The sequence below is a fragment of the Solanum stenotomum genome, chromosome 10 (assembly GCF_019186545.1).
Source record: "Solanum stenotomum isolate F172 chromosome 10, ASM1918654v1, whole genome shotgun sequence".
Taxonomy (NCBI): domain Eukaryota; kingdom Viridiplantae; phylum Streptophyta; class Magnoliopsida; order Solanales; family Solanaceae; genus Solanum; species Solanum stenotomum.
Genome location: NC_064291.1, coordinates 54,793,171 through 54,819,545, shown reverse-complemented (window position 1 = coordinate 54,819,545; position 26,375 = coordinate 54,793,171). Strand labels below are relative to the sequence as shown.

General features: G+C 31.2%; 3 protein-coding genes across 3 annotated transcripts; all 3 read left to right on the top strand.

Annotated features, from left to right (window-relative positions):
- The first annotated feature begins 4,670 nt into the window (after positions 1-4,670).
- Positions 4,671-7,204, top strand: LOC125842382 (F-box protein PP2-A12-like). The gene is made up of 3 exons (XM_049521666.1): positions 4,671-5,114; positions 5,495-5,613; positions 6,474-7,204. Exons 1-3 carry the CDS (start codon positions 4,788-4,790, stop codon positions 6,895-6,897), a joined length of 870 nt encoding a protein of 289 aa, XP_049377623.1. The 5' UTR covers positions 4,671-4,787; the 3' UTR covers positions 6,898-7,204.
- Positions 7,205-10,645: 3,441 nt separating this feature from the next.
- Positions 10,646-16,571, top strand: LOC125842072 (lysophospholipid acyltransferase 1-like). Its single transcript, XM_049521272.1, has 8 exons — positions 10,646-11,059; positions 12,739-12,794; positions 13,940-14,160; positions 14,271-14,676; positions 15,116-15,201; positions 15,857-15,920; positions 16,001-16,113; positions 16,204-16,571. Exons 1-8 carry the CDS (start codon positions 10,755-10,757, stop codon positions 16,342-16,344), a joined length of 1,392 nt encoding a protein of 463 aa, XP_049377229.1. The 5' UTR covers positions 10,646-10,754; the 3' UTR covers positions 16,345-16,571.
- A 6,546-nt stretch (positions 16,572-23,117) lies between these two features.
- On the top strand, positions 23,118-25,842 carry LOC125842442 (BAG family molecular chaperone regulator 3-like). The gene is made up of 4 exons (XM_049521734.1): positions 23,118-23,625; positions 24,211-24,467; positions 24,571-24,717; positions 25,341-25,842. Exons 1-4 carry the CDS (start codon positions 23,406-23,408, stop codon positions 25,566-25,568), a joined length of 852 nt encoding a protein of 283 aa, XP_049377691.1. The 5' UTR covers positions 23,118-23,405; the 3' UTR covers positions 25,569-25,842.
- The last annotated feature ends 533 nt before the right edge of the window (positions 25,843-26,375 follow it).

The following is a 26,375-nucleotide window of genomic DNA, read 5'->3' as shown; positions in this document are numbered from 1 at the left end:
AGTTGAGATACAAAAGATATTAATTAGGTGATGTGACAAATACAATTTTTCCTTTTTCTCATATCTTCCTAACTGTATTACTTATTATTTATGGTCCTTAAATAACTAAAGATTATGCAACTTGCTAGTTTTGATTTTAATTCAATGAATAATGTTCATATCTTGATTACTAATTTCTTTCTCATCCACATTTTATTTTCATAATTTTTCATCCACTTGTAATAATAAACAAATTTTGAAATAAAAATGAATGTGATAATTTGAAATAATAATATTTGAAGATTTGGTCTACTCTTTCAACTTTAAATTTAAAATTAAAAAATAATATTAATTAGGAGTATTTAATTTGTACTTTGAAACTCAAAGGTGTGTTTGGTACAAAAAAATATTTTCACAGATTTTATTTTATAGAAAATATCTTCCTAAATAATTAAAATGATTTCTTATTTTTTTATGCGTTTTAATAAGTAAACAGAATATATTTATATAGACTATAGTTATAGTTGACTTTCAAAATCCTAGTGTGTGCTTGCTTTAGTTTTTGAAACTATATATATATATATATATTCCCACTCGAGACATAGAATTATTTGTCAAACAATTAATTTGGTGTAATTATCATGTCATTCTTGGAATAAAATACAAATGAGGTATGATTTTAAAACATTATAGTACTATATTGTCATATTGACATTATATTCCACACTATTTATGAGGAAATTGTTTCCGACCAAACAAGTGATCAAAAAAGTAGCTAGCTAGTTTCAAACAAATTTGTGTCATTATCACATACTAATACAAAAGGGGAGGCAATTTCCTAACTCATATTTTCAATGTACAAGATCTTGGATTTTTTTGAATGAAGAAATTTTAATTATCTCATCAATGTATATTGAGAAAGTCTTGAGTCTCAACAAAACTTTTTAGGAGCAAAATAAAAAAAATTCTATAAGAACACAATAACTTTGTGCGAATTTCGTATTCATATAGAGAAATCTAGTGATCAATGTATAAGAACTATGAGTTGAGGACCCATAAACAAAGTGTATTATTGATCAAGTGATAAAAAAAAAAGAACCAAAAAACGTTTTCAATTCTACCCCTATTACAGTGGCACGCATTCAGAATTTTCATTAATGGAGTTCAAATTTGAAAAAGTAAACATATGAACTAGTCAAAGTGGATTCGATATCTACCATATATACATAAAAAAAATAATTTTAATCATATATAAATAGTATAATTCTCCACCGAAGAGGATTCATCCGACCCCCTAATTAACCATAAGCCGGCTCCGCCCCTGCCCTCTTGGTTGAGGATTCAAATCCCATAAAATAAAATTGTATTATGTATCAAGAAATTACATAATTCAAATGTATCCTTAGCCTCGTGTACAATCCAGCTCGGGAAAAACATCATCCAATAGATCTCATTCAACAAAGAAAATAAAAAAATATAACTAATCTATGAGCTATTTTATTCAAACATCTAAAAAAATATATAAAATTGACATAATCCCATAATCACCATGCACGCTTTTATTTTACTTTTTTATTCACCCTTTAAATTCTAAATTCATCACTAAAAACCTTAATCCTTTTCAAATTGATGATCAAGCTAAAACACTTTTACCATTACCTAATAAGTTAGAGGTTCAAGTCATGTAATTAGAAGTAAGTTAATGCACTGTTTATCCCCTCAACTTGCTTAATAAAAATACTAGTGGCAATATGTAATAATGCATTATTATATTTTTCATACATTATTATTTTATTGAGTTAGTAACAAGGGAAAAAATTATATATTTTTCAATAGTCTTATCAATTCCACACATACACTGACCATGAGCCACGTGGCACAAGATACAATGAGCTGTTATCTAGTTTGCTTCTGACTCATACACACGTAGAGGTGGCTATACATCATACATACCCCCCTATTATTTACTTGCCACGTATTACTTCCAAAAATTAAAAATATTAAATAAATACAATAGACCCCATCTAAATATTTTAATTTGTCCATGCAACCTAGTATATTATTTATATTGTTATAAAACTTTTATACGTAAACGGAACATTGATTTGATTTGTATACATAGTGGTTTTCAACAGGATCACGGTTTTATACTAGAGTGGACTTTATTTCATATTAAATTGAATAATATAATTTTTATTTTTAAATTAAAAAAACTATAACTTAGTTCAATTTAAATTAGTTCGATTTTCTAAAGTTTGATTTCCGATTTATTAATTTGATTATTTTGAATTCTTTGTTTAAGTCTATAGATCGAATTGCTTCTTCTTCTGATAAAATAAATATTTGAATATAATAAATTACCTTAATAATACCTTAATTTTTCCATCATCACACAAATAATATTTACATGTAAGTAATGAAACTATTATTACATAAATCTTCGCAATAAAAGCATCCAGACATGAGATTTAACAACTTCAAGCATAATAAAATTATGTTAGTAGGGACAAAATTTTTACTAAAGAATTAATATAAGAGGCAAAAAGGTGTTCATCATATGTTATATACATAAAAAATAATTTTTATATCATATATAAACAGTATAATTTTTTATTAAAAGCTATTTAAATGAAAATAATCTACTTCACCTAGCTCCACCTTTGAGGGCGGTAGGTGTGGGGGGGGGGTGGGGGGGTGGGGAGGGGGTAACATTAAGAAACTGAAGTCGAAAACCTCTAACAAAAAATGAATAATTCTATTCTATCCGATCCTGGTTAATATTATCCAAATTATGCCTACCAGGCCGAAAGTGCAAATAAAAGAAAAGAAAGACAAAAACAACTCATATATTGGAATATTTTAAAAGGCAAGATCGGTACAAAAAGGATAATGCAAATTAATGATTGTGTTATGTTTTTATTGTTGGTTAATATTATATTCTAGAATTAATACATATGTATATCAACAAACATCTTTATAAAAATGGCAAATTAGTGACCGACCATAACCTAAGATTTTTTTATAAATAAGAAAAAAAAAAGCAATGAACTCGATAATGCAATTTATAGACGTGTAATACACAGTATATGTGATGGAAAGTGTACTAATACGATCAATTATTATATCATTAGCAAAAAACATTGCTTAATGGTTAACCACTAATTTTGTACATTAATTGTAGCCTCAACTATATAGAGATGCTTAATGATTTATTAACCACTAATTTTGTACTTTAATTGTAGCCACAACTATATAGAGAATATTTCTGCTAGTACTCCTAACATACTTCACATTTTTTAAAATTATAGAATAGAATTAATTGCCATATATAATTATATCGTCAAGAATATTACGCCTTTTATTGTTATTAGTTTAGTATACGTGTGTTGCATGGATCGGCTATCATAGATATTAGACACTTTTTTTTCTTTCCTAATTTATATTTTTTTATTTTCTTATGATTGTGTTGCCATATATTTAGGACTCACATACACAAAGCAAAACTTTCCATATATGCTTAGGAGTACTTATCCATATATTTAGGAGCATTCTTAATTTTTTTTGTTAGGATCTCATCCCGCCCTTCATGTACACAATCTTTTCATATATTTATTAGAAAAAAAATCTTCATGACAATTTTTCCAATATTGCTTCACGTAAATAAATTATTATTTTTTAATATTATAATCAATATTATAAATTTAATGAAATAATAATAAAGAAAATGATTTTATTTATCGTACAATCTTTTAATGAAAAACAAAAAATTCAATAAACACCTCTAAAAAATTTATGTTTCTAATATAATATCGACATAGAGATAAATAGATGATAAAAATCCGAGTTCAATAAAATAAAGACAATTAGCTTTGTCCTTAAATCACCTAAAATAAAGAAGAGGATAATTAAGGTTACGCAGGGTGGTATAAAAAAAAAAAAAAAACAGATAAAAATAATTATTTTTGTTCGTATTTCGATTTTATTTCCTTCCTATTTTTGTTTCTCACAAGAGAAAAAAACAACTTTAAACAAAGTAGAAGATTATTTGTTCTAAATATAGTTATTTACTCACTAAAAAAATCTCTATAAAAAAATATTGTCATAATTTTTTTTATGGTCAACTATTTATGTCGATAAATAAAGTTTGTTCTAAAAATTAAGAACATCTAAAAATTACAACCACAAATTTGATTTGCTAAGAATAATTCAAAAATTTTAACCAAACAATCTATTTATCCTAATTTATTTGCTTGAATTTCTAAATCTAACCCTAAAAACTATCACATAAATCTAGACAAATAAAATAACAAATACCATTAGTAATTCATACTCCTTATCTTATGCCAATATTTAGTTAAATCTAGACAAATAAAATAACAAATACCATTAGTAATTCATACTCCTTATCTTATGCCAATATTTAGTCAAACTTTATCATGATAAATCCAATCATCCTTTGTATCAATTAATAAAATTATCCATTCCATTTTTCAAATTATCAACTTTTTCAATCTAATCCAACTATTATTATGCACTAATACAAGGTGTTAAGTTTCCTATTAATTTTTTTTTTCTTCAAAAAATCTAATCTAACTACTACTAGATACTCCCCTAATCTATACACCCCTACCCCAGCCCCACCCCACCCCTACCCCTGTCACCGTCCAGTTATATATATATATCCAGTCTCCAGCTGTATTTTTTTGTCTTTGTGTTCTTCTGTTTATAATAAATACCCATATCACAAATTTTCATTTTCATCTTTCAGTATTTGAGATTTTTTTTCTAATTTTAACTGAAAACCCATCATGGGTTCTTCGTTTTCTGTGTTGATTCCTCAGTTTTCATCTACTGTTACTAAGCAAAATCATTCAAGTCTTGGTGATTTGCCTGAAAGTTGTGTAGCTTCAGTTCTTGTATACATGGACCCGCCTCAGATCTGTAAATTATCTATGCTTAATAGGGCTTTTAGAGGCGCTTCTTCTGCTGATTTTGTGTGGGAATCCAAGTTGCCGATGAATTACAGCTCTATTATTCAAAGGGTCTTTGCTGGTCGAAATTTTCCGGCTAATTTGTGTAAAAGAGATATTTATGCTATGCTTTGTCGACCTAATTCTTTTGATGGTGGCTCAAAGGTACAATTTTTACCCCTCTTATGCTTAAATCTTCCTTTATAGATATTATTTGGGTACCCAATTTATTGAAATTTTCATCAAGGCTCTTAATTTGTGTAACGGAGGTATATTATATGTATAATCCAGGTATAATATTGTATACCGGCTAGAAAAAGTGAACAGTAAATTTGTCAGCTATTTGTGTGAAGATACCTAATTTTTTTTTCCTGAAAATAAAAATTCATATACCGTTTACTAGTAAATTTGTACTAGTTTGGTGTTGAGGAGTTGTTGTTGAAGTGGTAGTATATTAAATTTGAGTTGTAATCTAAAGGCTCATTATTTGTTTGAAGGTGGAAATTGAGTTTGATGGTTTTATTTGTTTTGTGGGATATGTGCAGAAAGTTTGGTTAGATAAGAGAACTGGAAGAGTTTGTATGTCTATATCTTCAAGTGGCTTGGCGATAACGGGCATCGATGATAGGAGATATTGGAGTCGGATTGAAACTGATGAATCTAGGTGAGGGTTCGAGATTTACTTGCTTCTGATGTTTGTTTAGAGTAAATTGGATGTTTTTGTATTTGTGTGGTTATTGATGTATGTGCTATTAGATTGGCTGATGAACTCCGAATGTTTGTCCATTTGGGGCATTTTCTTCAATAGAAATCCCCTTTCCAACGCGAGTCAACTTGTCTAGATTGTGAATTGTTTTTTTAAGAATACGGCTTCAATCTATGTTGCTCGTACTCTTCAAGATTGTTGTTGTTCCTTCAAAAAGTATACTATTACTTTCAGAGGATCTGACACACACCCGTCTGGATTTTCAAAGAGTTCGAATAACTTAAGTTTCAAGTATATGAAGCGGAGTTGCTTAATGTAGTTTTTAATTTGACATTGCATTGCCTATGATTAATTGGTGTTTTATATGCAAATGACCAAAATTCATGATTTTTTTTTGCAGTAGTATTATCCTTGTAATCCGATCTTTTGATTGGATTGTTGTTTCTCATTGCATCGGTTATATTGTTGTTTATGCAATGTTTGGATAGATTACATGGTTCAACAAACCCACCATGGTTCAACATTACTTGTTAGATTGTTATTTGATGGTTTTTGAGTTATGTTGCTCGGACTTTTGCAAAATGTTCAAGTTTTATCCACAACTAATTGTTGGTCCACATGATTTACTTAGCAATTATGATCAGGAACGCCCTTTAACGTTAGTACACATTTTTCTTTGTTCTAGTGCTGGCTAGACACTAATATACTTGTAGTACCAATTGAGCTTTTGGTTTATTGCTATATTCGTGTATCAACATCAAGCTAGTACGTCCCCAGACAGAACACATAATAATCTCTTCTCCTTTCCGTCCATGCAGATTCAAGTCCGTTGCATATCTCCAACAGATTTGGTGGTTTGAAGTTGATGGAGAGGTCGATTTCCCATTCCCTGTTGGGTCCTATAGCATATTCTTCAGACTACAAGTAGGACGTGCCTCTCGGAGATTTGGACGCCGAGTCTGCAACTCCGAGCATGTTCACGGGTGGGATAAGAAACCAGTGCGGTTTCAGCTCTCGACATCAGACGGTCAACAAGCTACAACCCAATGTTACTTGAACGAACCTGGAATATGGAAGTACCACCATGTAGGTGACTTTGTTGCCACGGGTTCAGTAGAACCCATGAAAGTTAAATATTCGTTGACACAGATCGATTGTACACATACTAAAGGTGGACTATGTGTAGATTCTGTACTGATATGTCCAGTTGAGTTTACAGAGAGGTTGAAGCAGAGTTTTTGATTTGCTGATTACCTGTTTCTGAGGGCTCGTTTGGTAGGAGGGCCAGGGATAACTAATCCCGAGATTAATTTTAGGATGAGTTAATTCCATATTTGGTTAGGATAAAATCGCAGGATAACAATCGTGGAATAACTTGTTCCTAACCAAACGAGCCCAAGAGTAGTTGTAGTTCTAGTGCTATCCATAGTTTTTCCGAGTGGTTAGTATTAAGAGATAATCATATATTAGACTGAGGCAATTTGTGTAAATGTGAACAATGGGGCTGTTTATCCATTCATTGTACTGAGTTATTAGCATCTATTACATTAAATACATTTCTTTTTGCACTTTCAATTCTATTATGTGTTACTTGAGCTGAGGTTTTTGTTAGAAACAATCTTTTTCCATGAGGAGGTAGTTGGTAAGGTTTGTGTACATTCTCGACACTCCACACACACATAGTTTCTACAGTGAGCTTCTACTAGCTTTAATGACCTTGATTAGAATATCATTTCCTTCTATCTCGTATGGTAAGAACCTCTGTTGGGTTTTGAGAATTTTTTCCCTTTCTATGTGCATAAATTAAAGTTTAATTTGACAAGTCCACTTTGTCCATAAACCCAATATTATGGTGTATATGTAAGACTTTCTTTTAGGTCTTATTTAAGAGATATCACAAGAGATTGAGAGAGCAGCCATATAAAGAGAAGTGAGAGAGTGCAGATTTTCGCACAAGCCCTAGCAGCTAATTTCAAATTGCAATTCCCACTTTGTTTCTTATCCGATTGAGCTGATTTTTGGACAGCTTGTTCCTTTCAACTTGATCTTTGATTGGGAACTGAGAGAGGGTGATTTGGAGTCCTGTAGCTCCAGATTTTTGCTCGTGAACAGTAGCTGCCTAATTTTTGGTGCTATCTTGTAGTTGTGTTGCTCATTGTTTGACACTTTGTTAGTGACCATTTTGGAGAACACTTTTGTAACTCTTGTTGATTTTAGTAGAGCTTTGGCCTTGTGGTTTTTACTCTTCACACCGAAGAGGTTTTCCACGTTAAATTTGGTGTCTCGTGTTGATTTATTTTTCTTGCTTGGTTGATTTGTTTGTTGCCCAAGCAGTTTTGTTCTTGCATTATTTTGTCTTCTCTTGATTCAAATAGAAAGGAAAATTTTGACTTGAGTTTTCTTCCGCTATTGCCCTGTTGTGCACATTTATTTTGTGCTTGCCTTTTCCAACACCCTCCACCTTTAACACACTCGAGCTTAGAAAAGGGCGTCACATATATTGAGACGGGAGGCGTAATTGATTTAAATAGGAGTGGAGAATCCTTTTTAGTTTTGATTTCTGCTCAATAATTAGTAAACCTGAGTATTATTATAGCAGATGTGTAGCTGGGCAAAGTTGTAGATGGAACATTAAACTTATTATATAAAATGGGCCTAAAGATGAAAGAATGATTCAATGGAGAAAGTATAGGTTACATAGGCCTAGTACAGTATAATATGGGCCACACTTTTATTAGGTATTCCAACATAAATTCAGTTAAAATGTGAAAAGAAAAGAAAAAAGCTTTTTGAAGTTGAAATGAATGATAATTGAAATTAGAGATTGTGTCTTGAATAAGCATTTCATTTGTAAAAAAAAATTAAAAATTTGTGTGTAAACATATAGTAGCTAGTTAAGACGTAAATTAATTAGATTTTATATAAGATAATATTATGTTTGATAGTTGGATAAACTATAATTCTCTGATTATTTGGAAAAATTGTATGAAATAACAAACTATTAATTCAAATTAAATGTTATAGCCACAGTTTCTTTTATTTGTAATTCGTAGCAAATATTCCATGTTTTTTGTCATCCCATTTGTATACCGAAATATACAAATGCAGGACCCATTTGTATATCGAAATATACAAATGCAGGACCCAAATACATATTTTTATGTGTATGTATACCGAAATATACAGATTAATAGTTATAGCAAACATAAAGTTTACTATGGAACACAATTATACAAACTATAGCTATAACGAACAAATATGATTTTTATGTTTGTTAAACCTAAAATTTACATTTTATTCCTTAAAATTAATTAAAAGAATAAATTTATTCTAATTAACTTTGTATCTTAATTTAATACAACAATACTACTTCCATTTCCATCATATTAATTTCTCTTCACATTGAGGAAGCATAAAAATAATTAAAAAGAGTACTTATATATATTTTGAATTTCTAAAATAACACTTATTTTTGAATTATATATTTTTAGCAAGAATGACAAGTAAGATGAACGAGAGGGAACATCAAAGTTGAGCTGCTTAGATTTCATGTCATTTCTTTTTCTTTTCTCAAGACTCGTTTGATATGAAGAATAAAATAGATAACTGATCTCAGAATTAATTTTTAAATAAATTTATTTCATATTTGATTGAATAAAATTATAAAATTACTTATTTTAAAATTAGGTTTATCGAAATTATAATCTTATTGTCATCCCATATTAAAATTAAGGAAAATAACAATCTTGAAACCAAACGAGGTCTTGCTACCCACCTAGAAGTTTGGTAGTGGATAGGAAAGACAATTAAATGCACTATTAATTTCCAGTCGATGATACCTAGGTACCTTGGGTTCTCCATCACAACATAAATCGCAAATTAAATATTCAAAAGTTATATAAAAATTATTACTAGTTGTCATGTTTTTAATTTTAATATGATAAAAGAATATATTATAAAATATTAATTAAAAATTCATACAATTTAATCGTTGAAAAACACAATATCATGCTTTTTCCGTTTCTATATAATTGCACATTTAGTAAATTTTGGATTTGAATCTTGAAAATACACAAAGAATGCTCCACAAAGTAGGACTATTCCATGTACAAATAAATCTTCTTCCACGTAACCTTGCGTATGGGATTTAATTTCTAGTTTTTTATATTCTTTTGATTTTACTTATTACGTTTTGTTTTTCAAAAGCTAAAGTACATAAATATTGATCGATAATTTAAGTATATTTTGCTTGATATCATAAATATTATAAAAAAGAGTTACAATTTATAATATTTTTCAAACATTTTATTTTAATTTAAGAATATTGAATTAATCTAATGCTCCTTTCATCTCTTATTACTTGACTTATGTTGATGTGACACACGCATTAAGAAAGCTTTAATTGGAAGTTTGTTTACTTAACTGATTATATTAATGATATTTTTAAACTCTGAATTTGAATACAACTAATTTAGGTAGCTATTTAATTTAAAATAAATAAATTAATTAAGAAAAAACTATCTTATTAGACATAAATACATCCATACCATATTTACTAATTTTATCTAAATTTTCAAATAATTACGTAGTTTTCACTAATTAAGAGTTTCTTACCATATATTGATGTAGATACACCTAGATACATATATTTTTTGATACACTAAAATAGTGACAGAGACGAACGAAATGGGGAAAGAGGCGAGCATATCTAAAACGAATTACAACTTATTTTAATCACATATATTTTGAGATATATGTATAGACTTATTTGATTACACCAAAATCTAATAAGATTTGTCATATTTCAAATTAAAATGTGTCTAAATAATTAGTTTCAAAACTAGAGAAATATCTCATAAATTAATCTAATACAATTTACTTTCAAAAGATTAGTCCATCTTCTTAAAAATTAGTCAAATTAAATCTCGGAAACTCGGAGGAAATATTTATTTGTATTTTGTTTCGTTGTCACTTGTCTCTTTTAAGTTTGTTTCCAGGCCTGGCCCTGCCCTGAAATATAGATTCAGAATAACTTGTACAGGTGTAATTTGTTCAACCAACCGGATTCGGATTATACCTAACTCGGATTTTGATCCAACATGGGCTTGCCGGAGTTAGAATCAATGGCTCCGGCGATCGGAGTATCGGTGCCGGTGCTCCGTTTCTTGCTCTGTTTCATCGCTACAATTCCGGTGAGCTTCCTACACCGTTTTGTACCTAGCGCCACCGGTAGACACCTATACGCCGCCGTCACCGGCGCTGTTCTGTCGTACTTGTCGTTTGGGTTCTCGTCAAATCTTCACTTCTTTGGGCCTATGCTTCTGGGTTATGCTTCTATGGTTCTCTGTCGCCGTTACTGCGGGATCATCACTTATATAGCTGCTTTTGGTTATCTTATTGGATGGTACATTATGTTCTCTCTTTGAATTTCTTTGATTTGGAGATCCCTGATTTATAGGAATTCATAAAGCTCCTTTTTAAAAAAAAACTTAAGCTCCTAAAGTAACAATGAAAGAAAATCAGTAGATCTCAGCTGGACTTCCCACTATATTGGGGTTGTTTGGTTCACATACTAGTTATGCAAGATTGTTTTTTTTCTCGTTGCACCTAGTGGTCAATGAAGTGGACTTGAATACTGTGAGGTCAAGTATGCTGGATAGAGTTACCTGCTACCTGTGTTTGTGTTGGTGGGAGGTAGCACATATGATGTGAGATTAGTCGAGTTGTGTGCAAGCTGACTGAGACACCACTATTATCCACAAAAAGAAGAAGCTACTACTTATTGGTTGAACCTAGAGGTGTGGCTTAGTGGTCAATGAAGTGGACTAAACATTGTGAGGTCAAGCTTGATGGATAGACTTATCCGGTACCTATGTTGGAGGGAGATAGTAGGTATCCTGTGAGATTGGTTGAGTTGTGTGCAAGCTGACTCAGACACCTCAATTATTTACAAAAAGAAGAAGTTACTATTTACTAGTTATGCTGATTTATGGATTGTTAAACAAAGATTAAGGTATCAAGTATCCCCTTTTTGTTCAGCATAGTACTTAGGTTAAGGTATCAAGTATCCCATTTTTGTTCAGTATAGTACTTAGATTAAGGTATAAGTCTACTACTAGTTAATGCCAACCGAATACAGGATAAATATTACAGATCGTGTACTGGGATAGCTTGTTTAATTCCTCCAACCGAACGATTCTGTAGTGTGAGTCCATCTTTTCTAAACTAGGTGGAGACATTGGAGGCAGTCGACAGGCTTACCCAGCAATTGTGTTAATGAGTTGTTATAGGCAGGGGCGGATCTAGCCCTTTTGGTGCCATAACTTTTTGTTTAGACCTGAATTTATTTGTATAATACCCATTGAAATTGTTAAAAATATTGAATTATGAATCCATAACTTAAATAAGGTGAATGTTCAGTTGTTGGATGCGGTTCATGAACCCATGGAATTAAAGTTCTAGATCTACCTTTGGTGATAGGATGGCCAACAAATTAGTCTACATGCACACAAGACCATTATTATTAATAGGAAAAGAAGATCCTAGTTCCTAATATGTGTGTTCTTTGTTGGGGTTGGTTGTTGGCTGGTAAACTTAAAACAATAGAATTTAAAATTTGAGAAGTGTGAAACTTTTGGATTCATGTGTCAAAAGTTCGATGTTTGAGTTAAGGTTTCAGGTTTTGTACCCTGATTATATTTTACCTAGTTGTTTTAGTACTCATCTACGATTTGTATGTTCTTGACATTGGGATTTTATTGCACGTTCATGTAAATGTGAGGGACGTCTCTTTGTAAATTGATTCATACCATACAATTTTCAAGGAGGCTTTCTCATATAAAATGCAGGTATGCTAATATGCAAAGCTACTGATAAAAAGTACACTTTGTGATAGGTGGCTCCATTGGCTTAGATGCTTTTTATGGTTCCTTTATTGTTTTGTGATTCCAGTTTGGGAAGACTCTTAAAATCTGACTACTTGATTGCCCCTCCTCCCCTCCCCGCCCCAAACCCAAATAACTATGTGATAGAAACCTCTCAATTTCCATAAGATATTTGACAGTTTTTTGGTAAAACTTGCAGCCATGTATACTACATGAGTGGGGATGCATGGAAGGAGGGAGGAATCGATGCTACAGGTGAACACTGGCTCAATCTTTGGCCTTGCCTCTTTTCCTATTGAATGTAATAGTGTATAAGAATCATGCCCCTATTTTATTGATGTGTTCAATCCCTATATTTTGTTTCAAACCAACAAATGCACTCTGAATCAACAGGAAGTTTACTTGTTAAGAGAACCTACCCAGATTTATGGGTCAAGCACTACACCTGCCCTCAAGTTTTTAGAAATAAAGTCTACCTTCTGTGAAACATCTCAATACCTCTCATATCAAATGTTTGATTTGGACGATCTCAAAATTTACAACGTTGATGAAAATGTTCTTGATCAATGAGAGGGAAACTAATTGGTAATAGAATTATGTGTCCTTAAAAACTAAACAATTCACAGAGAAGAAAGTAGGTTCAACCATACGTTGATTGAGGTGGAACTGCTGCAGCCATAACTGGACAAAAATAGGCGCTATTTATCATTAATTAACAATGTCAGGCTTATCTAGACCTTCTCATGGGTTTGATATATCCATTTGTAGGCTGGAGATAACTTCAGTTTAGGTCTCTCTACGTGGGAAGTGGGAACTAACTTTTCTCTCTCTCTTTTCTTTCGTTTTCATTCTTGAGCTATTGTGTTTAGGAAATGGATAACTTAGCAGGTAAATGTGGAAATAAATCTATGGTAGTTTTCCCTCAAAAGTTTTGGAGGATGATGGTGTAGGAGGTTATCTAATGATGTGGTTAAGCTGGAGTGGAGGTCACAGATTATTTTAATTTTTAAATAGAGGAGGTTCACTTTGTTTTGCTAAACTAGAGGGGAGGTTTAAGTAATTTACCTTGAATCTTCTTCTGTGGTGAGTTCAGGAATTTTGTTGGTTCCCATCACTAAGATCTACTGATCTATAGTTTAGTACAATTGATTACCGTCATTTAGTGGCAATATGATAGACACAAATTCAGAGTGAAGTTGGCTGATTTTTTGCAGATGGATGAAAAAATTAGATCCTAGGAGGAATGGCCATTTTGTTATTTGATTTTATTTCAGAATGGTCATATTATTCACATTCTATTGTTATTGGTAGACTACTCACAATTACAAAGTTTACTTCTTGTGTTTCTAGATTTCTAGCTAATCCAAAGTTAATGTTATTTTTTCCCTCCAAATTTGCAGGAGCCTTAATGGTGATAACGCTGAAAATAATATCATCTGTGATTAATTACCAAGACGGATTGTTGAAGGAGGAGGATTTGCGCGAGTCTCAGAAGAAAAATCGTTTGCTCGAGTTGCCATCATTACTTGAGTATGTTGGTTTCTGTCTCTGTTGTGGAAGTCATTTTGCAGGTCCAGTGTATGAAATGAAGGATTACCTTGAATGGACAGAAAGAAAAGGAGTAAGCTAATATTATCATTGTATTGTTTTATTCACTTTGAATTCAATTGCAACTACTTCATCAAAAATAGTTCCATACAATAAATAAAATCAATTTCTTCCTCCTTTCAGATATGGAAACCTTCAGAGAAAGGAAAACCCTCACCTTTTGGATCAACTTTAAGGGCTCTTCTTCAAGCTGCTATATGTATGGGGTTGTATATCTATCTGGTGCCTCATTTCCCACTTTCCAGGTTCACTGATCCAGTATACCACGAATGGGGTTTCTTCAAACGGTTGGGTTACCAATATATGGCTGGCTTTACTGCCCGGTGGAAATATTATTTTATCTGGTCAATCTCTGAAGCTGCTATAATCATATCTGGACTGGGTTTCAGTGGTTGGACAAATTCTTCTCCGCCAAAACCACGTTGGGACCGTGCCAAAAATGTTGATGTATTGGGTGTTGAGTTAGCAATGAGCTCGGTCCAGTTACCACTTGTATGGAACATTCAAGTCAGCACATGGCTGAGGCATTGTAAGTGACTCTCTCTTCTATACGTTTACAAGGTGATCTCAAGCTTCAGTCTTGTAAACCTATTAGACTAGTAGAACCATTTTGGCTAATGGTAAGAATGTAAATAATCGTGAGTGAGATGCTCTTTAGTTACATTCAATTCACTTAAGTGGTAGACATTGTTATTTCTAATATGAGCAAACTTTACATTACCTAGAAGGGAGTTTTTTTTTTTTTTTTGTGTGCATTTCATTTCGATGATGAAGCATTATTTTGGGGACAAATTATTCACTCTACAAGGAAAACATAGGATTTTAGTAGTTAATCTCGAGATATTAGTTCTGAACTGTTGGTAGTATAATAGGTTATTAAGCATCAACATTTACAAGTAGTTTGGTTCACTATTCACGTCAATGTGAATACAATCAGATTTTATTGGATTTACATTTTTGCTCCGCAGATGTGTATGAAAGGCTCGTACAGAAGGGAAGGAAGCCTGGTTTCTTCCAGTTGCTGGCTACTCAAACTGTCAGTGCCGTTTGGCATGTAAGTGGACAGTCTAGCACTTTCCTCTAATTAAGTATTTGTCTGCCCTTTTTTGGTGTTCGGAAATAGTTGTTTGCCTTTTGAAAAGAACATTTTTGATATTTACGAGATAAGATGTATGTCTTTGCATTTTTTTCTTTGCTTCCATTCATTTAATCTTCATAAACCCTATTGATCTTGACCAGATTATGCACATTCTTCCTTGTCTTTCTAAGCAATGACACTTCTTTAGCTTCTTAAACTCCACAATAGTAAGCAAACGTGCTGGTTGTCCAGTTTAAGAATAAAGAACAAACCTACTTTTATGCTTCTCAGAACTAGTTTCTCAGTTCCCAAACTCAGTAATTTCAGAAAGTTAGCTGTGGAATCCTTATCTTTTTTTAATCTTTGATAGTGGTGGTGTCTTGGCCAAATTACGCACCTCTTTTAGTCCATCAGTACCTGCTACCTCAGAATGCTTTTTCTTATACACCATGCTAATTGATTGACATTTTGAATTCTCATGTTTATCTACAAATTTAATTATGGTAATTTGGGTAAATTAATCTATGCTCATCTGATGCTTTTTTTTCCTTTTCATTGCACCCTCTGCTTATCGTCCATTAGTGTGTCTGGCTGGCTAACTAATGGTGTATTTCTCTCTGTTACATTACAGGGATTATATCCTGGGTACATCATATTCTTTGTTCAGTCTGCTTTGATGATTGCTGGATCAAGAGGTATTTAGCTGGCATACCCACTCGATGAGACACATTTAACTTTGATTTTCTTTTCCTAATCTTGTTTTGTGTATGAGCAGTCATTTACAGATGGCAGCAAGCTACAAAAGGTACTATGTTTGAGAAGATACTGGTAGCAATGAATTTTGCCTACACACTGCTGATTCTGAACTACTCCGCTGTTGGGTTCATGGTTAGTCACATATTTGTTGGAATGATAATTTACTCTAAAGACAATTGTCTTCGACAGACGCTGATCATAGTTTTCTTTCATGTGTTATAGGTATTAAGTCTGCATGAAACTCTTACTGCTTACGGAAGTGTATACTATATTGGAACAATTATACCAATTCTTCTCATCCTGCTTAGTAAAGTGATTAAGCCTCCAAGACCTGCGACGTCTAAAGCTAGGAAAGCAGAGTGAATCCAAGTCAGTTTCTTGAGATTGTTGCTTAGATTCTATTTATACTGTTTCAATGGCTAGATAGCACTTAGTTTTGAGCAGAACAGGAGAAGTAGAATTTTTACTCCTTAACTGGCCACTGAAAGTCATGTAGCCAACTGTATAATTATTGGGATTAATCTTGGCCACAAGAATTGTTAAATGATTGTTTTTGCTACTATCTAATCAAGTTCTGTTCTTGCATTCAATGTTTATAGCCAGTTTTTGTGGGTTGGTTGTTTATCTTTTCTGAAAAGGCTTCACAAGAAACAAGAATGCTACTATTTATCCCAAAAGAAAAAAAGAAAAAGAAGCAACATACTCTTTGCCCCTGTTTCCCTTTCTTGCAACCTGAGGGTGTGGGGTTGAAGCAGTGGGGAAATAGACAGAAAAGGATGCTATAGTACCTCTTTTTCTTGTGATGTTCCCTTCAAAATGTGACATCTCTTTGTTAGGTGACTGGATATGATGATCTGATTCACTGTAACCTATAACAAATGTTCACTGGTAAAAACAAGGTAAAGCTTATTGCTATGGTTAGTGTGAATTTACATGTTGGACAGTATTCTGCAGTTTGGTTATAGCAGGTTTTAGGAGAGATAGAGGTAGAGGTAGGTCAAAGAAGAATTAAGGGAAGGTCATCAGATAGGACATGAAACATCTTAAACTTTACTGCGGACATGACCCTGGATAGGAAGGTTTGCAAATCGAGGATTAGGGTAGAAGGGTAATAGGTAGCCGTGTGTTGTAGTACTTCTCTGAGGGGGTTTCATGGAGCTAGTCTCCTTTTTCATCTTCTCCTTATTAAGTAGTCTTACCAAGGTATTCATGTAGTATCTTATTCTTCAATTGTACTACTACCTGTTACTTCAAATACTTTGTTTATCTTACGATTTTGCTGTCGTTATTTACCTTTCTATCCTGCTTTTATTATGCTTCTTTTGAGGCGAGGGTCTTAACGCGAAACAACCTCTCTACCCTACAAAGGTATGGGTAGGGACGTAAGGTTTGCAACATCCTACCTCCCCAGACCCCACATGCGGGATTAGACTGGGCATGTTGTTATTGGACAATATTCTGCAGTTCTCAATTTCAAATTTCAAGCCCTTCTTACAGCCTGCATGGTTTGTAGTACTAAACCTTTAACTCAAAACTGCATGAGTATTACATTATGCTCCAATAAGTACTGAAATTGTAATACTCAAAATGCTGCCTCCTGTGGATTTGCGCCATGTAAGGCCCATATAAGGGGGAAACACAAGATTTTTTCATATCAGTGCTTGAACCCGAGACCTCTAGTTAAGGGTGACGGGATCCAATTCATCCCACCATAACCCTTGTTGGTGCTGTTCAAAACTCTAGTTATTCATAAACTTTGACATGTTTCATATACTATACACAATCTCTTTCAATACCATTGATGAATGGAACATTGTAGGTCCTTAAGCTCCAGTAAGTTGCTTGAGTTGTGTTATTATAATAATGTATGAATGCAGCTGGATTATTGACTTTGTGTCCATTTCTTTTGTGATAAAAAGTGCCAATAAGGCATGTTATCCTGGACCACCTTTAAAACAGCTTTGTATGAGTTAAAACTATATAAAGATTCATACTAGAGTTTCTGAAATATCTTGCATTATTTCTTCATCTATTTGTTATCTCAAAAAAACTGTAGAGAAAATGAACTGGCTTTAGCCCCCACTTCTCTTTGTTAATCCTTTTTGGAAACATGGACTGCTTCTTCAAGGACAAGGCATGAAAAGGCCTAAACAGTATTTAAAAAAAAATTGTATTCTTCTCATGGAATTATTTTCATTCCACTATTTGTAGCCCCCACTTCATTATGTTTATGCCTATTAGGCCAATTCATATTGTAGATTTTGATCACACCCTCAAAGATAGCATTTCTTTATATATTGTTTTTGATCATCGAAGGGTGATCGAAGGGTGTGGTGGGATGGTTGGGATATCTTCATCTTCGATCAGAAGTTTCAAATTCGAACTCTGAAAATGGATAACCTTTCATTAAGTAGCATTTTACTCTCCTTAGTGGGTCTACCACGCAAAATTCATATTAATCACTAGTGGATTCTGTTAAGGCCACTTGTGCGTGAGCTTGCTCATATTATCGATTTTAATTTCAGAAAAAAGATGAGGGTTGCAGTAGTGGCGTAAATTCATGATGGATAACATGAAGTGAGCTTAAGTAAAGCAGTAAGGATTTATATAGCCGATCCCAATCTGCTTAGGACTAAGGATTCATTGAGTGACCCAACTTTTGATGGCAAGGTCGATCTTTAGACGAACATGTGTAGACTATGACAAAAAGGACGGAATTCCAAAATCGATAGTCATCATCAGATGCTCATTAATGAGTATTATATCTTCCCAGTGAAGTAGAACCGTCTTCAAGAATAGATTTGGTCTCATGTCTTGTTTGATAAGAGTTCTTGGCTTTCTATGCGTTAGTTGTGATGTTAATTTTGAACAAACATTTAATTGTACGAAATTGTGCCATGTTGGGAATAACATACACACACACATATACATTCTTATGTTTGGGAATTTGTCTAATCAATTATTAGCAAGAATGACATCAAATTCAAATGTCATACATATTAATTAAACATTCTTTATTCTGCCAAATTATTTTTCTAAGTACTTTCGATGGAACAACGTAGAGTCGAATTCAGAATTAGAGTTTATATGTGTCAAAGTTAAGTATATTCCAAGTTATTAAATAGGCAATGAGCTGTGCATCTAGGTTTCATTCAGTAATAACACGTCTAATATACATGTAGATTATTACAAAATAATTGAAGTTTTCTTAAAAGTACATTTATAATTATCCAAAAACATTTCATAATAGTTTGTTTTCACACAATATACTTTTTATTATGTCGAGTTGAGTTATTTTTGTCATGCATTAAACATACTACTATTGATTATTGCACACTAACTCAAACTTTAATAAAAATAAAATACAATTATTATTATTGACCAAAAGCATATCATAATATATTATATATAGTTTATTTTCACTTACTATGACGTAGAATGTCACATCGTACCAACAAGAATTTTAGTGAAGTGATAAGTACTTTTTCATCCTTAACCGAAGGTCTTGAATTCGCGTTCTCCCGAGTACAAGCCTTTATTATTAGAGAGATGTCACATAGTAATACACTTTCTATTTTGTCGAGTTACTTAATGTGACAATCATACAAGTAGATTATCACACGTTAATTGATCAGGCTCTTACAAAAATACAGTTATTATTGACAAATGACATGTCATAATTTGGTTGTTTTTTAACATATTATTATTATTTGGACCAATGGCTGCATGACATCTGGAAATTAAAAGAAACAAGACATTTATGTAGGCACCAAGGAAGATGGGTACTTGACTAAGTAGTTCACTTGCTATGTTTTTTTTGTTGAAACAAAGTGATGTGTGCCCCTTCTGAAATGACTTCTAACAAACTCTCTAGATAGGCATAATAAGCCGATTAGATAAATGGATTCAGAATTTAAATTTATCAAATTCAACTTTTAGTATTGAATACGTTACAATCTTAAATTATTGGTTTAGGTCTAATATTTGTTGAGATTTTAGTAAGTTTTTACGTATATACTATATCTTAAATTGAAAATTATGAGTTCAGATGAACCTGTAACGAAAATGCTATATTTGCTTTTGATTGGATGAAGTTTTTTCAAATGACCCAAGAAAGCTGGCCATTTTTGTTTCCTTTTTTTATTTGGCTTTTTGTTAATAGAGGGGGACATGGACCCCTTGTTTAGTAATACCCCATTGGTTAATTTTTCTTGTGCTTAAATTTTGGGTCCCTAATTATTTTGTTTCAACATTTCTTGGTTCATATGAATATTTCCAAGTTAAGACAGATGTCATCAACTTTTTTTTTTTAAAAAAATTAAAATTATGAACAAAGAAACGTGTTTGGATATATGTTATCTTCAGGAAATAATATTTTATTACGAGAAAGATTTTTTAAGAAAGAATTTCAAGACTCTCTATTTTTGTCATAATAGTGGTGTTGGAGCCAAATTACAATAATTTTCACTATTTTATTATGTATATGCTACTTTTCATTGTTATATTAATGAATAAACCTTCTTATTAATGTTTAAATAAATAAAAGGAAAAATCATCTTGCATTTTTTTTTTGGCTTTGTTGATGTTTCAAGACCAACTTATTTTAAACAATTTTTTTTGCATTACTCAAATAACAAGATCATTTAGTTGGAATTGTTTTTTCTTATGAAGGTCAAGAAATTTTGTTTGAAAAAGTAAAAGATATAAAATTGTTATGGAATAAAAGTATGAAAGGAATAATTGAATCTAAGAGAGCAATGAAGCAAAAAAGATGCCATCTATAATTAAGTTCAATTAAAAATTCAGGCCTTGGTTGTTTTGTCCATATTTAATTTAATATGTCATCACCATTTTTCTAATTTTGCTTTGCAGTCATTCTAATCATCCTCTTTTGATTCTATCACTTTTTATTTTCGTTATGTTTTGTTCTTCATCTGATATTCAATATTTGTTTGAAGTCGATTAAATTTAAAAATTATATAATAAAATTTCACCTTAAAAAATAAAACGCTTTCTAACAAAAATAACTTTATACTTAAAATTTAAATTTGAAACCTCTGACTAGCATGTATTATCTTTTAACTTGCTAGTTGGGCTAAAGATTAATAATTCCTTTGATTTGGTCATGAAAATGAACATTCTCTATTGCATGCTTGTAAGAGAAAAAGTGTTTGAAAATAAAAATTCTTTTGACTATTTACTATTGCTTCAAGGGATTGCTTTCCTTACAATTGATCTACTCTTTTTCCTTTTCCAACAAATCCACCAAGTGGGTCAAATTTATATTTAATCTTGGAAATTAAAAAAACATTTATTTGTTCTAGAAAAGACTACATTTATTTATTTTTTTAAAAAGAAAAAAGAAAAAGAGAGAGTTGCTTACAAATTTTCTTAGGCTTTATAGAACTTTTGGTTAGTCGTTTATGTATAAATTTTGATTTTAGTCCTTATAATATTTGATTATGTACCTCTAATTTTAAATCAATTGAGACGTACTTTTAATCCCTTTACGTATGAATATTCAAAAATTAGTTATAGATATTAATTGTTCCATCACTTCATTATACATGTGTTATGTTAAATTTGTATTGTTACTATATATTTGACCGTAATATGATTCTAACAAAAATAGTCCAAATAAGATATCTCCTACATAAAAAAGGACAAAAAAGTATATACACATTTTAATTAATTGAAGATTGGTATGCTTAGTTAAATAAAAAACAATTAAAATTTACTCTTTAATATGGGACCAAAAATGTTATTATCCCAATTTATAAACACTTCTACTAATGATTTGATTGTTTTCTCTCTTGTCCCAAAAACATTGTAATTTCAAATTGTAGTTTAATTTTTGCTTAATCATGTAGCTAATACCAAAGTTTAACAGAAATTATTAAATTGGTAACAAGTTTTATTAATTCTTTATGGTTATGTGAAAGATTATTATTAAAAGTTGCCTTTTCAATTTTTCTAAACAATGGAAGTAAATAGCTTAGGCAATCACAAGTAGGGGTAGTCATTACTCATTACTCATAAATCACTAAAAAACAAACTATTGAATTGAATTGAGATTTATCATATTAAAGTTTTCCAATTTCATATTTGATATCTATTTTTATTTATTAATACCAGATTATTAAAATTAAAATTTAAAAATATCGAATGTCAACATTCAACAAGTTGGAGTGACTTACCTATACTATTAATTTATAATTATTGCCTACAAAATATGGCAAAAATAGTATTCCAATTAATTTTAGGTGTATATGAATGGACAAGAAATTACGTGGATAACGAAAATTTGAACAAGCAAAGAAACAATCACTATTAAAAGCCAAAGCTATTCTTCTCAAGTCTCTTTCCCAAAAAATAAAATAAAAGAAGAAGACAACAGTTGGCATTTTGACCCCAATTATTATAATTAAATTAACATATTAATATATGGACACTAAGATATCAATCTTTTTAAATTATATATATATATAAATTTAAAAATCAAATTCACCTTCCTATTTTTTGCCCAATAGAAAATAAAGTTAAGCACCACCAAACCCATAATTCTTTTGAAAAAATTAAAAGGGTCTTCCAACTCTTATTTAGGTTAATAGTATTTTTGATCCTTCAATTATTAAACTTTTATTTTATAATATCTGACTAAGCATATGTGATATATTTTTTATCCCTTTACTTGCGAACCTTATAAATTTATCAAAATTATTAATTATTAACTATTTTATTATCAATGTGTTATATTAAACTCGTATTACTATTCAATATTTGAGGGTTGTATAGTTCTAAAAATAATCAATACATAACATATTGTTACACATATGGCAAAGTATCTATTTTAATTAGTAATTGAAAGTTAAATGTATTTACTTACGTAACATAAGAACTAAAATCAGAATTTACAAATAATCGAGGTACCAAAAATGACATTATCTCTTCTTTATTTTTATTTTTTAAAATTTAATAATGAATTCTTTTTTTATTTTATTTTATATCCTAACATCCATATATTCCCTTCTCCTCACCACCCAAATAGCCATTCATTCTTGTTACTATCCCTTCTTATCACCTCCACATTTTAATAAGTTTCTATAAAACCATTATAATTATAATATTGTTTCTAAAAAGTCCTTGAAGTTTCTTTTTCTCCCTTTTAGTCTCAACAAACACAAAGATAAAAAGCCTACTAAAGTCATTAACAATTTAAGCCAAATTTGGTGTTTCTTGATTAGTTACAAAGAATTTTAACATAACAATATTGTTGTTGTTGTGTTTCTGACATTGTGTGGTTTTTTCTTTTCTTCATTCATGGGGTTGTTCTTAGCTTAGCAGACAAGCACTAAAAGGAACAATTTTTTATTTTTTTTTTCAACTTTTGACATTTCTTGATAAATTGGCTTGAATTTTTCATTATGAGCAAAGAATTGTTGAGAATGAAAACTAAAAAGCCAAATGGGAATGGACTTTCATCTTCAGGATGGGAAATGAGGCCAGGAGGAATGTTAGTACAAAAGAGAAGTTCTGATCATAATTCAAATCAAAGTTCAAATATTGTTGTTCCAATTATTAGACTCAAAGTCAAATATGGTTCATCTTATCATGAAGTCAAAATTAGCTCACAAGCAACTTTTGGTAATTTTGATAATTCAATACTTTTTTGTTATGCAATTGTTATATTCATATCTCAAATGATCACTCAGTTCAGAAAATCATTTTCTTTGTTGAAAAACCTTAGTTGAGTGATTATATGAGAAATCAACAGTGTCGTAAAATGAGGAATCTTGACATGAATTTGCACATTCATATACCTTGATATGCAGTTTTTCAATTCAGATCTCAAAAGGGTTGTCATAAAATGAGAAATCTTGAAATGAAATTGCATATTCATACTTTTTTTTTCTTTCATTTTTTCATTCATCTCTCAAAAGGATGTTCAGAAAATGAGGAATCTTGAAATGAAATTTCACATTCATACTTTGATATGCATTTTTTTCCATTTATTTTTCAAAAGGGTAGTCATAAAATGAGAAATCTTGAAATAAAATTGCATAATTCATTTTATTTTATTTTTTTTGCATTTTTTTTCATCTCTCAAAAGGGTGTTCATAAAATGAGGAATCTTGAAAAGAAATTGCACATTCATACTTTGATATGAGTTTTATTTTCCATTCATCTCTCAAAAGGATGTTCATAAAATGAGGAATCTTGAATTTTCAGGGGAGTTGAAGAAAATGCTGGCAGGGCCAACTGGATTACATACTGAAGATCAGAAAATATTTTACAAGGAAAAAGAAAAAGATTCAAGAAATTTTCTTGATGTTTCTGGTATAAAAGATGGATCAAAACTTGTACTAATTGAGGATGAAATAAGCAGAGAAAAAAGGTATCTTGAATCAAGAAGAAATGCAAAAATGGAAAATGCATCAAAAGAAATCACATCAATTAGACTTGAAATTGATAAGCTAGCTAAACAGGTAACAAGAATTATATTTCCTAAATTACAAAAAAAAAAGGTTTTTTATTTTTATTTTTTATGTCAAGGTATTTGATTATTGTTTTTTATGTTTTATGGCGTAGGTTGCAAATGTTGAAATGGACATTTATGGTGGCAAAAAAGTAACAGAGACTTTGTTATTGAGTTTGATTGAACTGTTAATGACACAATTGATTAAGTTGGATGGAATTACTGCTGATGGTGATCTCAAATTACAGAGAAGAATGCAGGTATACATCAATTCAACATAGTTTGTGTCTTTTATAAAATTTTCTATGTTGGATGAAGTTTCCCAAAATTAGTATTTTTGAGATTTAGGAGTCGTTTGGTGTGAAATATAAGGTATAATAATTTCAGGGATAAAATGCAAGATTATTTTACGCTATGTTTGGTTGGAGGTATTAGACAGTCCAGTCCTGAGATTATTTATCACACCGTTTATACCTTAGTGATGGAATAAATTATCACATATACACGATGGAATACTTATCCCATAATAAGTTATCATGAGACTAATAACTTGTTCCCGCAACTCCTTATTGTATAGTTTACTAAGAAGTGTCTTTAGTTTAGCTATGTAAATTGGCTAGTTATTGTTTGTTCTTCCTTGATCTTTCTCTACAACAACAACACCTCAATTGCAAACAATTTGGAATCAGCTATATGTAATGGCGGAGCCATCCTTCTCCATGGGGTGACACTACACAATATAAATACTTTTTTTTTATATTTTGACCTTTCTTAGTGAAATTCATGACTCAACAGTTGACTGTATGAATTCTTACTGTCCATATTACTTCATTTAAGTTTTACCTTGGGAAATCACTAATTATTTTTTGTTGATAAATTGTAGGTGAAAAGGGTGCAAAAATATATAGAGACTCTAGACATGTTGAAAATAAGAAATTCAGCACTTGGAAATGACAATGCCAAAGTGTCAATGCACCACAAAAACAGAATATTCACAGGACAAATGCCAAAATCAATTTATTATCAACAAGAACAAAGGAAGATGGGAAATTTTGCTGATGAGAGAAGCCCAGGGCCAGTTGTAGTGACAACAAAATGGGAAACTTTCTAAGAATTACTAAATAAATTATAAAAAAAAGCCTAAGGACTATTAGTGTGTGCTTTGAAATAAATATATATTTCAGATTGCATATTTTCAGTGGCTTTGGTGAAAAGGGTATAAAGTTAGAGGGTACAGAAATAAATTTTGGTTTGTGGATTCATTTGCCTTAATTTCTTTTTTCCTACTTCGATTTTTGACCCCAAATGTTTTTGGGGTTGAAAAAATAATGTGGTGATATGTTATATGGCCTTTGAATTCCAAGTTGTATAAATGTGTATATATATAATGCCAACATCTGGTGAATTAGATAAGATTATGGTTTTACTTGAATTGAATCTTATATTACAAGTGTCTTATTAATTAAGAGACTTTATCAATAGTGTAAGTTGATTTCTCAAATATACAAGTAGACATTAGTTAGTTTGTCATCGTGATTTTATGAGGTAGTGAATATATATATTTTTCTTCTAAAGTGTCTTAGTTCGTATATCATTGAAGTGAAGAGCACGCTAGCTAGGTGGAGTTTTCCATTCGTTTTTGATATGTTCTCTAAGTTGTATATATGTGCATGTGATATACATCATATAGGCTTAATTTGTATGGTTTATGCTCATCGTGAATCTACCCGATATAAATTTAAATCAATCGGATCAATTGAGGGGGGGGGGGGGGGGGAACTGTTGCAATTATTGACTATTTCCTGTTTCTTTCATCCATTTCCTTTCTTTTTGTCTTGTAAATTAAATGTGATTTGGGACCATTTTGCCAACAAACAACTTTGCTTTTTGATGTATGTGGAAAACTTTTTTGAATTAG

Excerpts from the sequence above, each read along its gene's own strand:
- LOC125842442 (XM_049521734.1), top strand. The coding sequence starts at position 23,406 with ATGAGCAAAGAATTGTTGAGAATGAAAACTAAAAAGCCAAATGGGAAT. Across the intron at positions 24,468-24,570 it reads TTGATAAGCTAGCTAAACAG|GTTGCAAATGTTGAAATGGA; the intron begins GTAACAAGAATT and ends TTTATGGCGTAG. Across the intron at positions 24,718-25,340 it reads AATTACAGAGAAGAATGCAG|GTGAAAAGGGTGCAAAAATA; the intron begins GTATACATCAAT and ends GATAAATTGTAG.
- LOC125842072 (XM_049521272.1), top strand. The coding sequence starts at position 10,755 with ATGGGCTTGCCGGAGTTAGAATCAATGGCTCCGGCGATCGGAGTATCG. Across the intron at positions 12,795-13,939 it reads GGGAGGAATCGATGCTACAG|GAGCCTTAATGGTGATAACG; the intron begins GTGAACACTGGC and ends CCAAATTTGCAG. Across the intron at positions 16,114-16,203 it reads ACTCCGCTGTTGGGTTCATG|GTATTAAGTCTGCATGAAAC; the intron begins GTTAGTCACATA and ends CATGTGTTATAG.
- LOC125842382 (XM_049521666.1), top strand. The coding sequence starts at position 4,788 with ATGGGTTCTTCGTTTTCTGTGTTGATTCCTCAGTTTTCATCTACTGTT. Across the intron at positions 5,115-5,494 it reads CTTTTGATGGTGGCTCAAAG|AAAGTTTGGTTAGATAAGAG; the intron begins GTACAATTTTTA and ends GGATATGTGCAG. Across the intron at positions 5,614-6,473 it reads ATTGAAACTGATGAATCTAG|ATTCAAGTCCGTTGCATATC; the intron begins GTGAGGGTTCGA and ends CCGTCCATGCAG.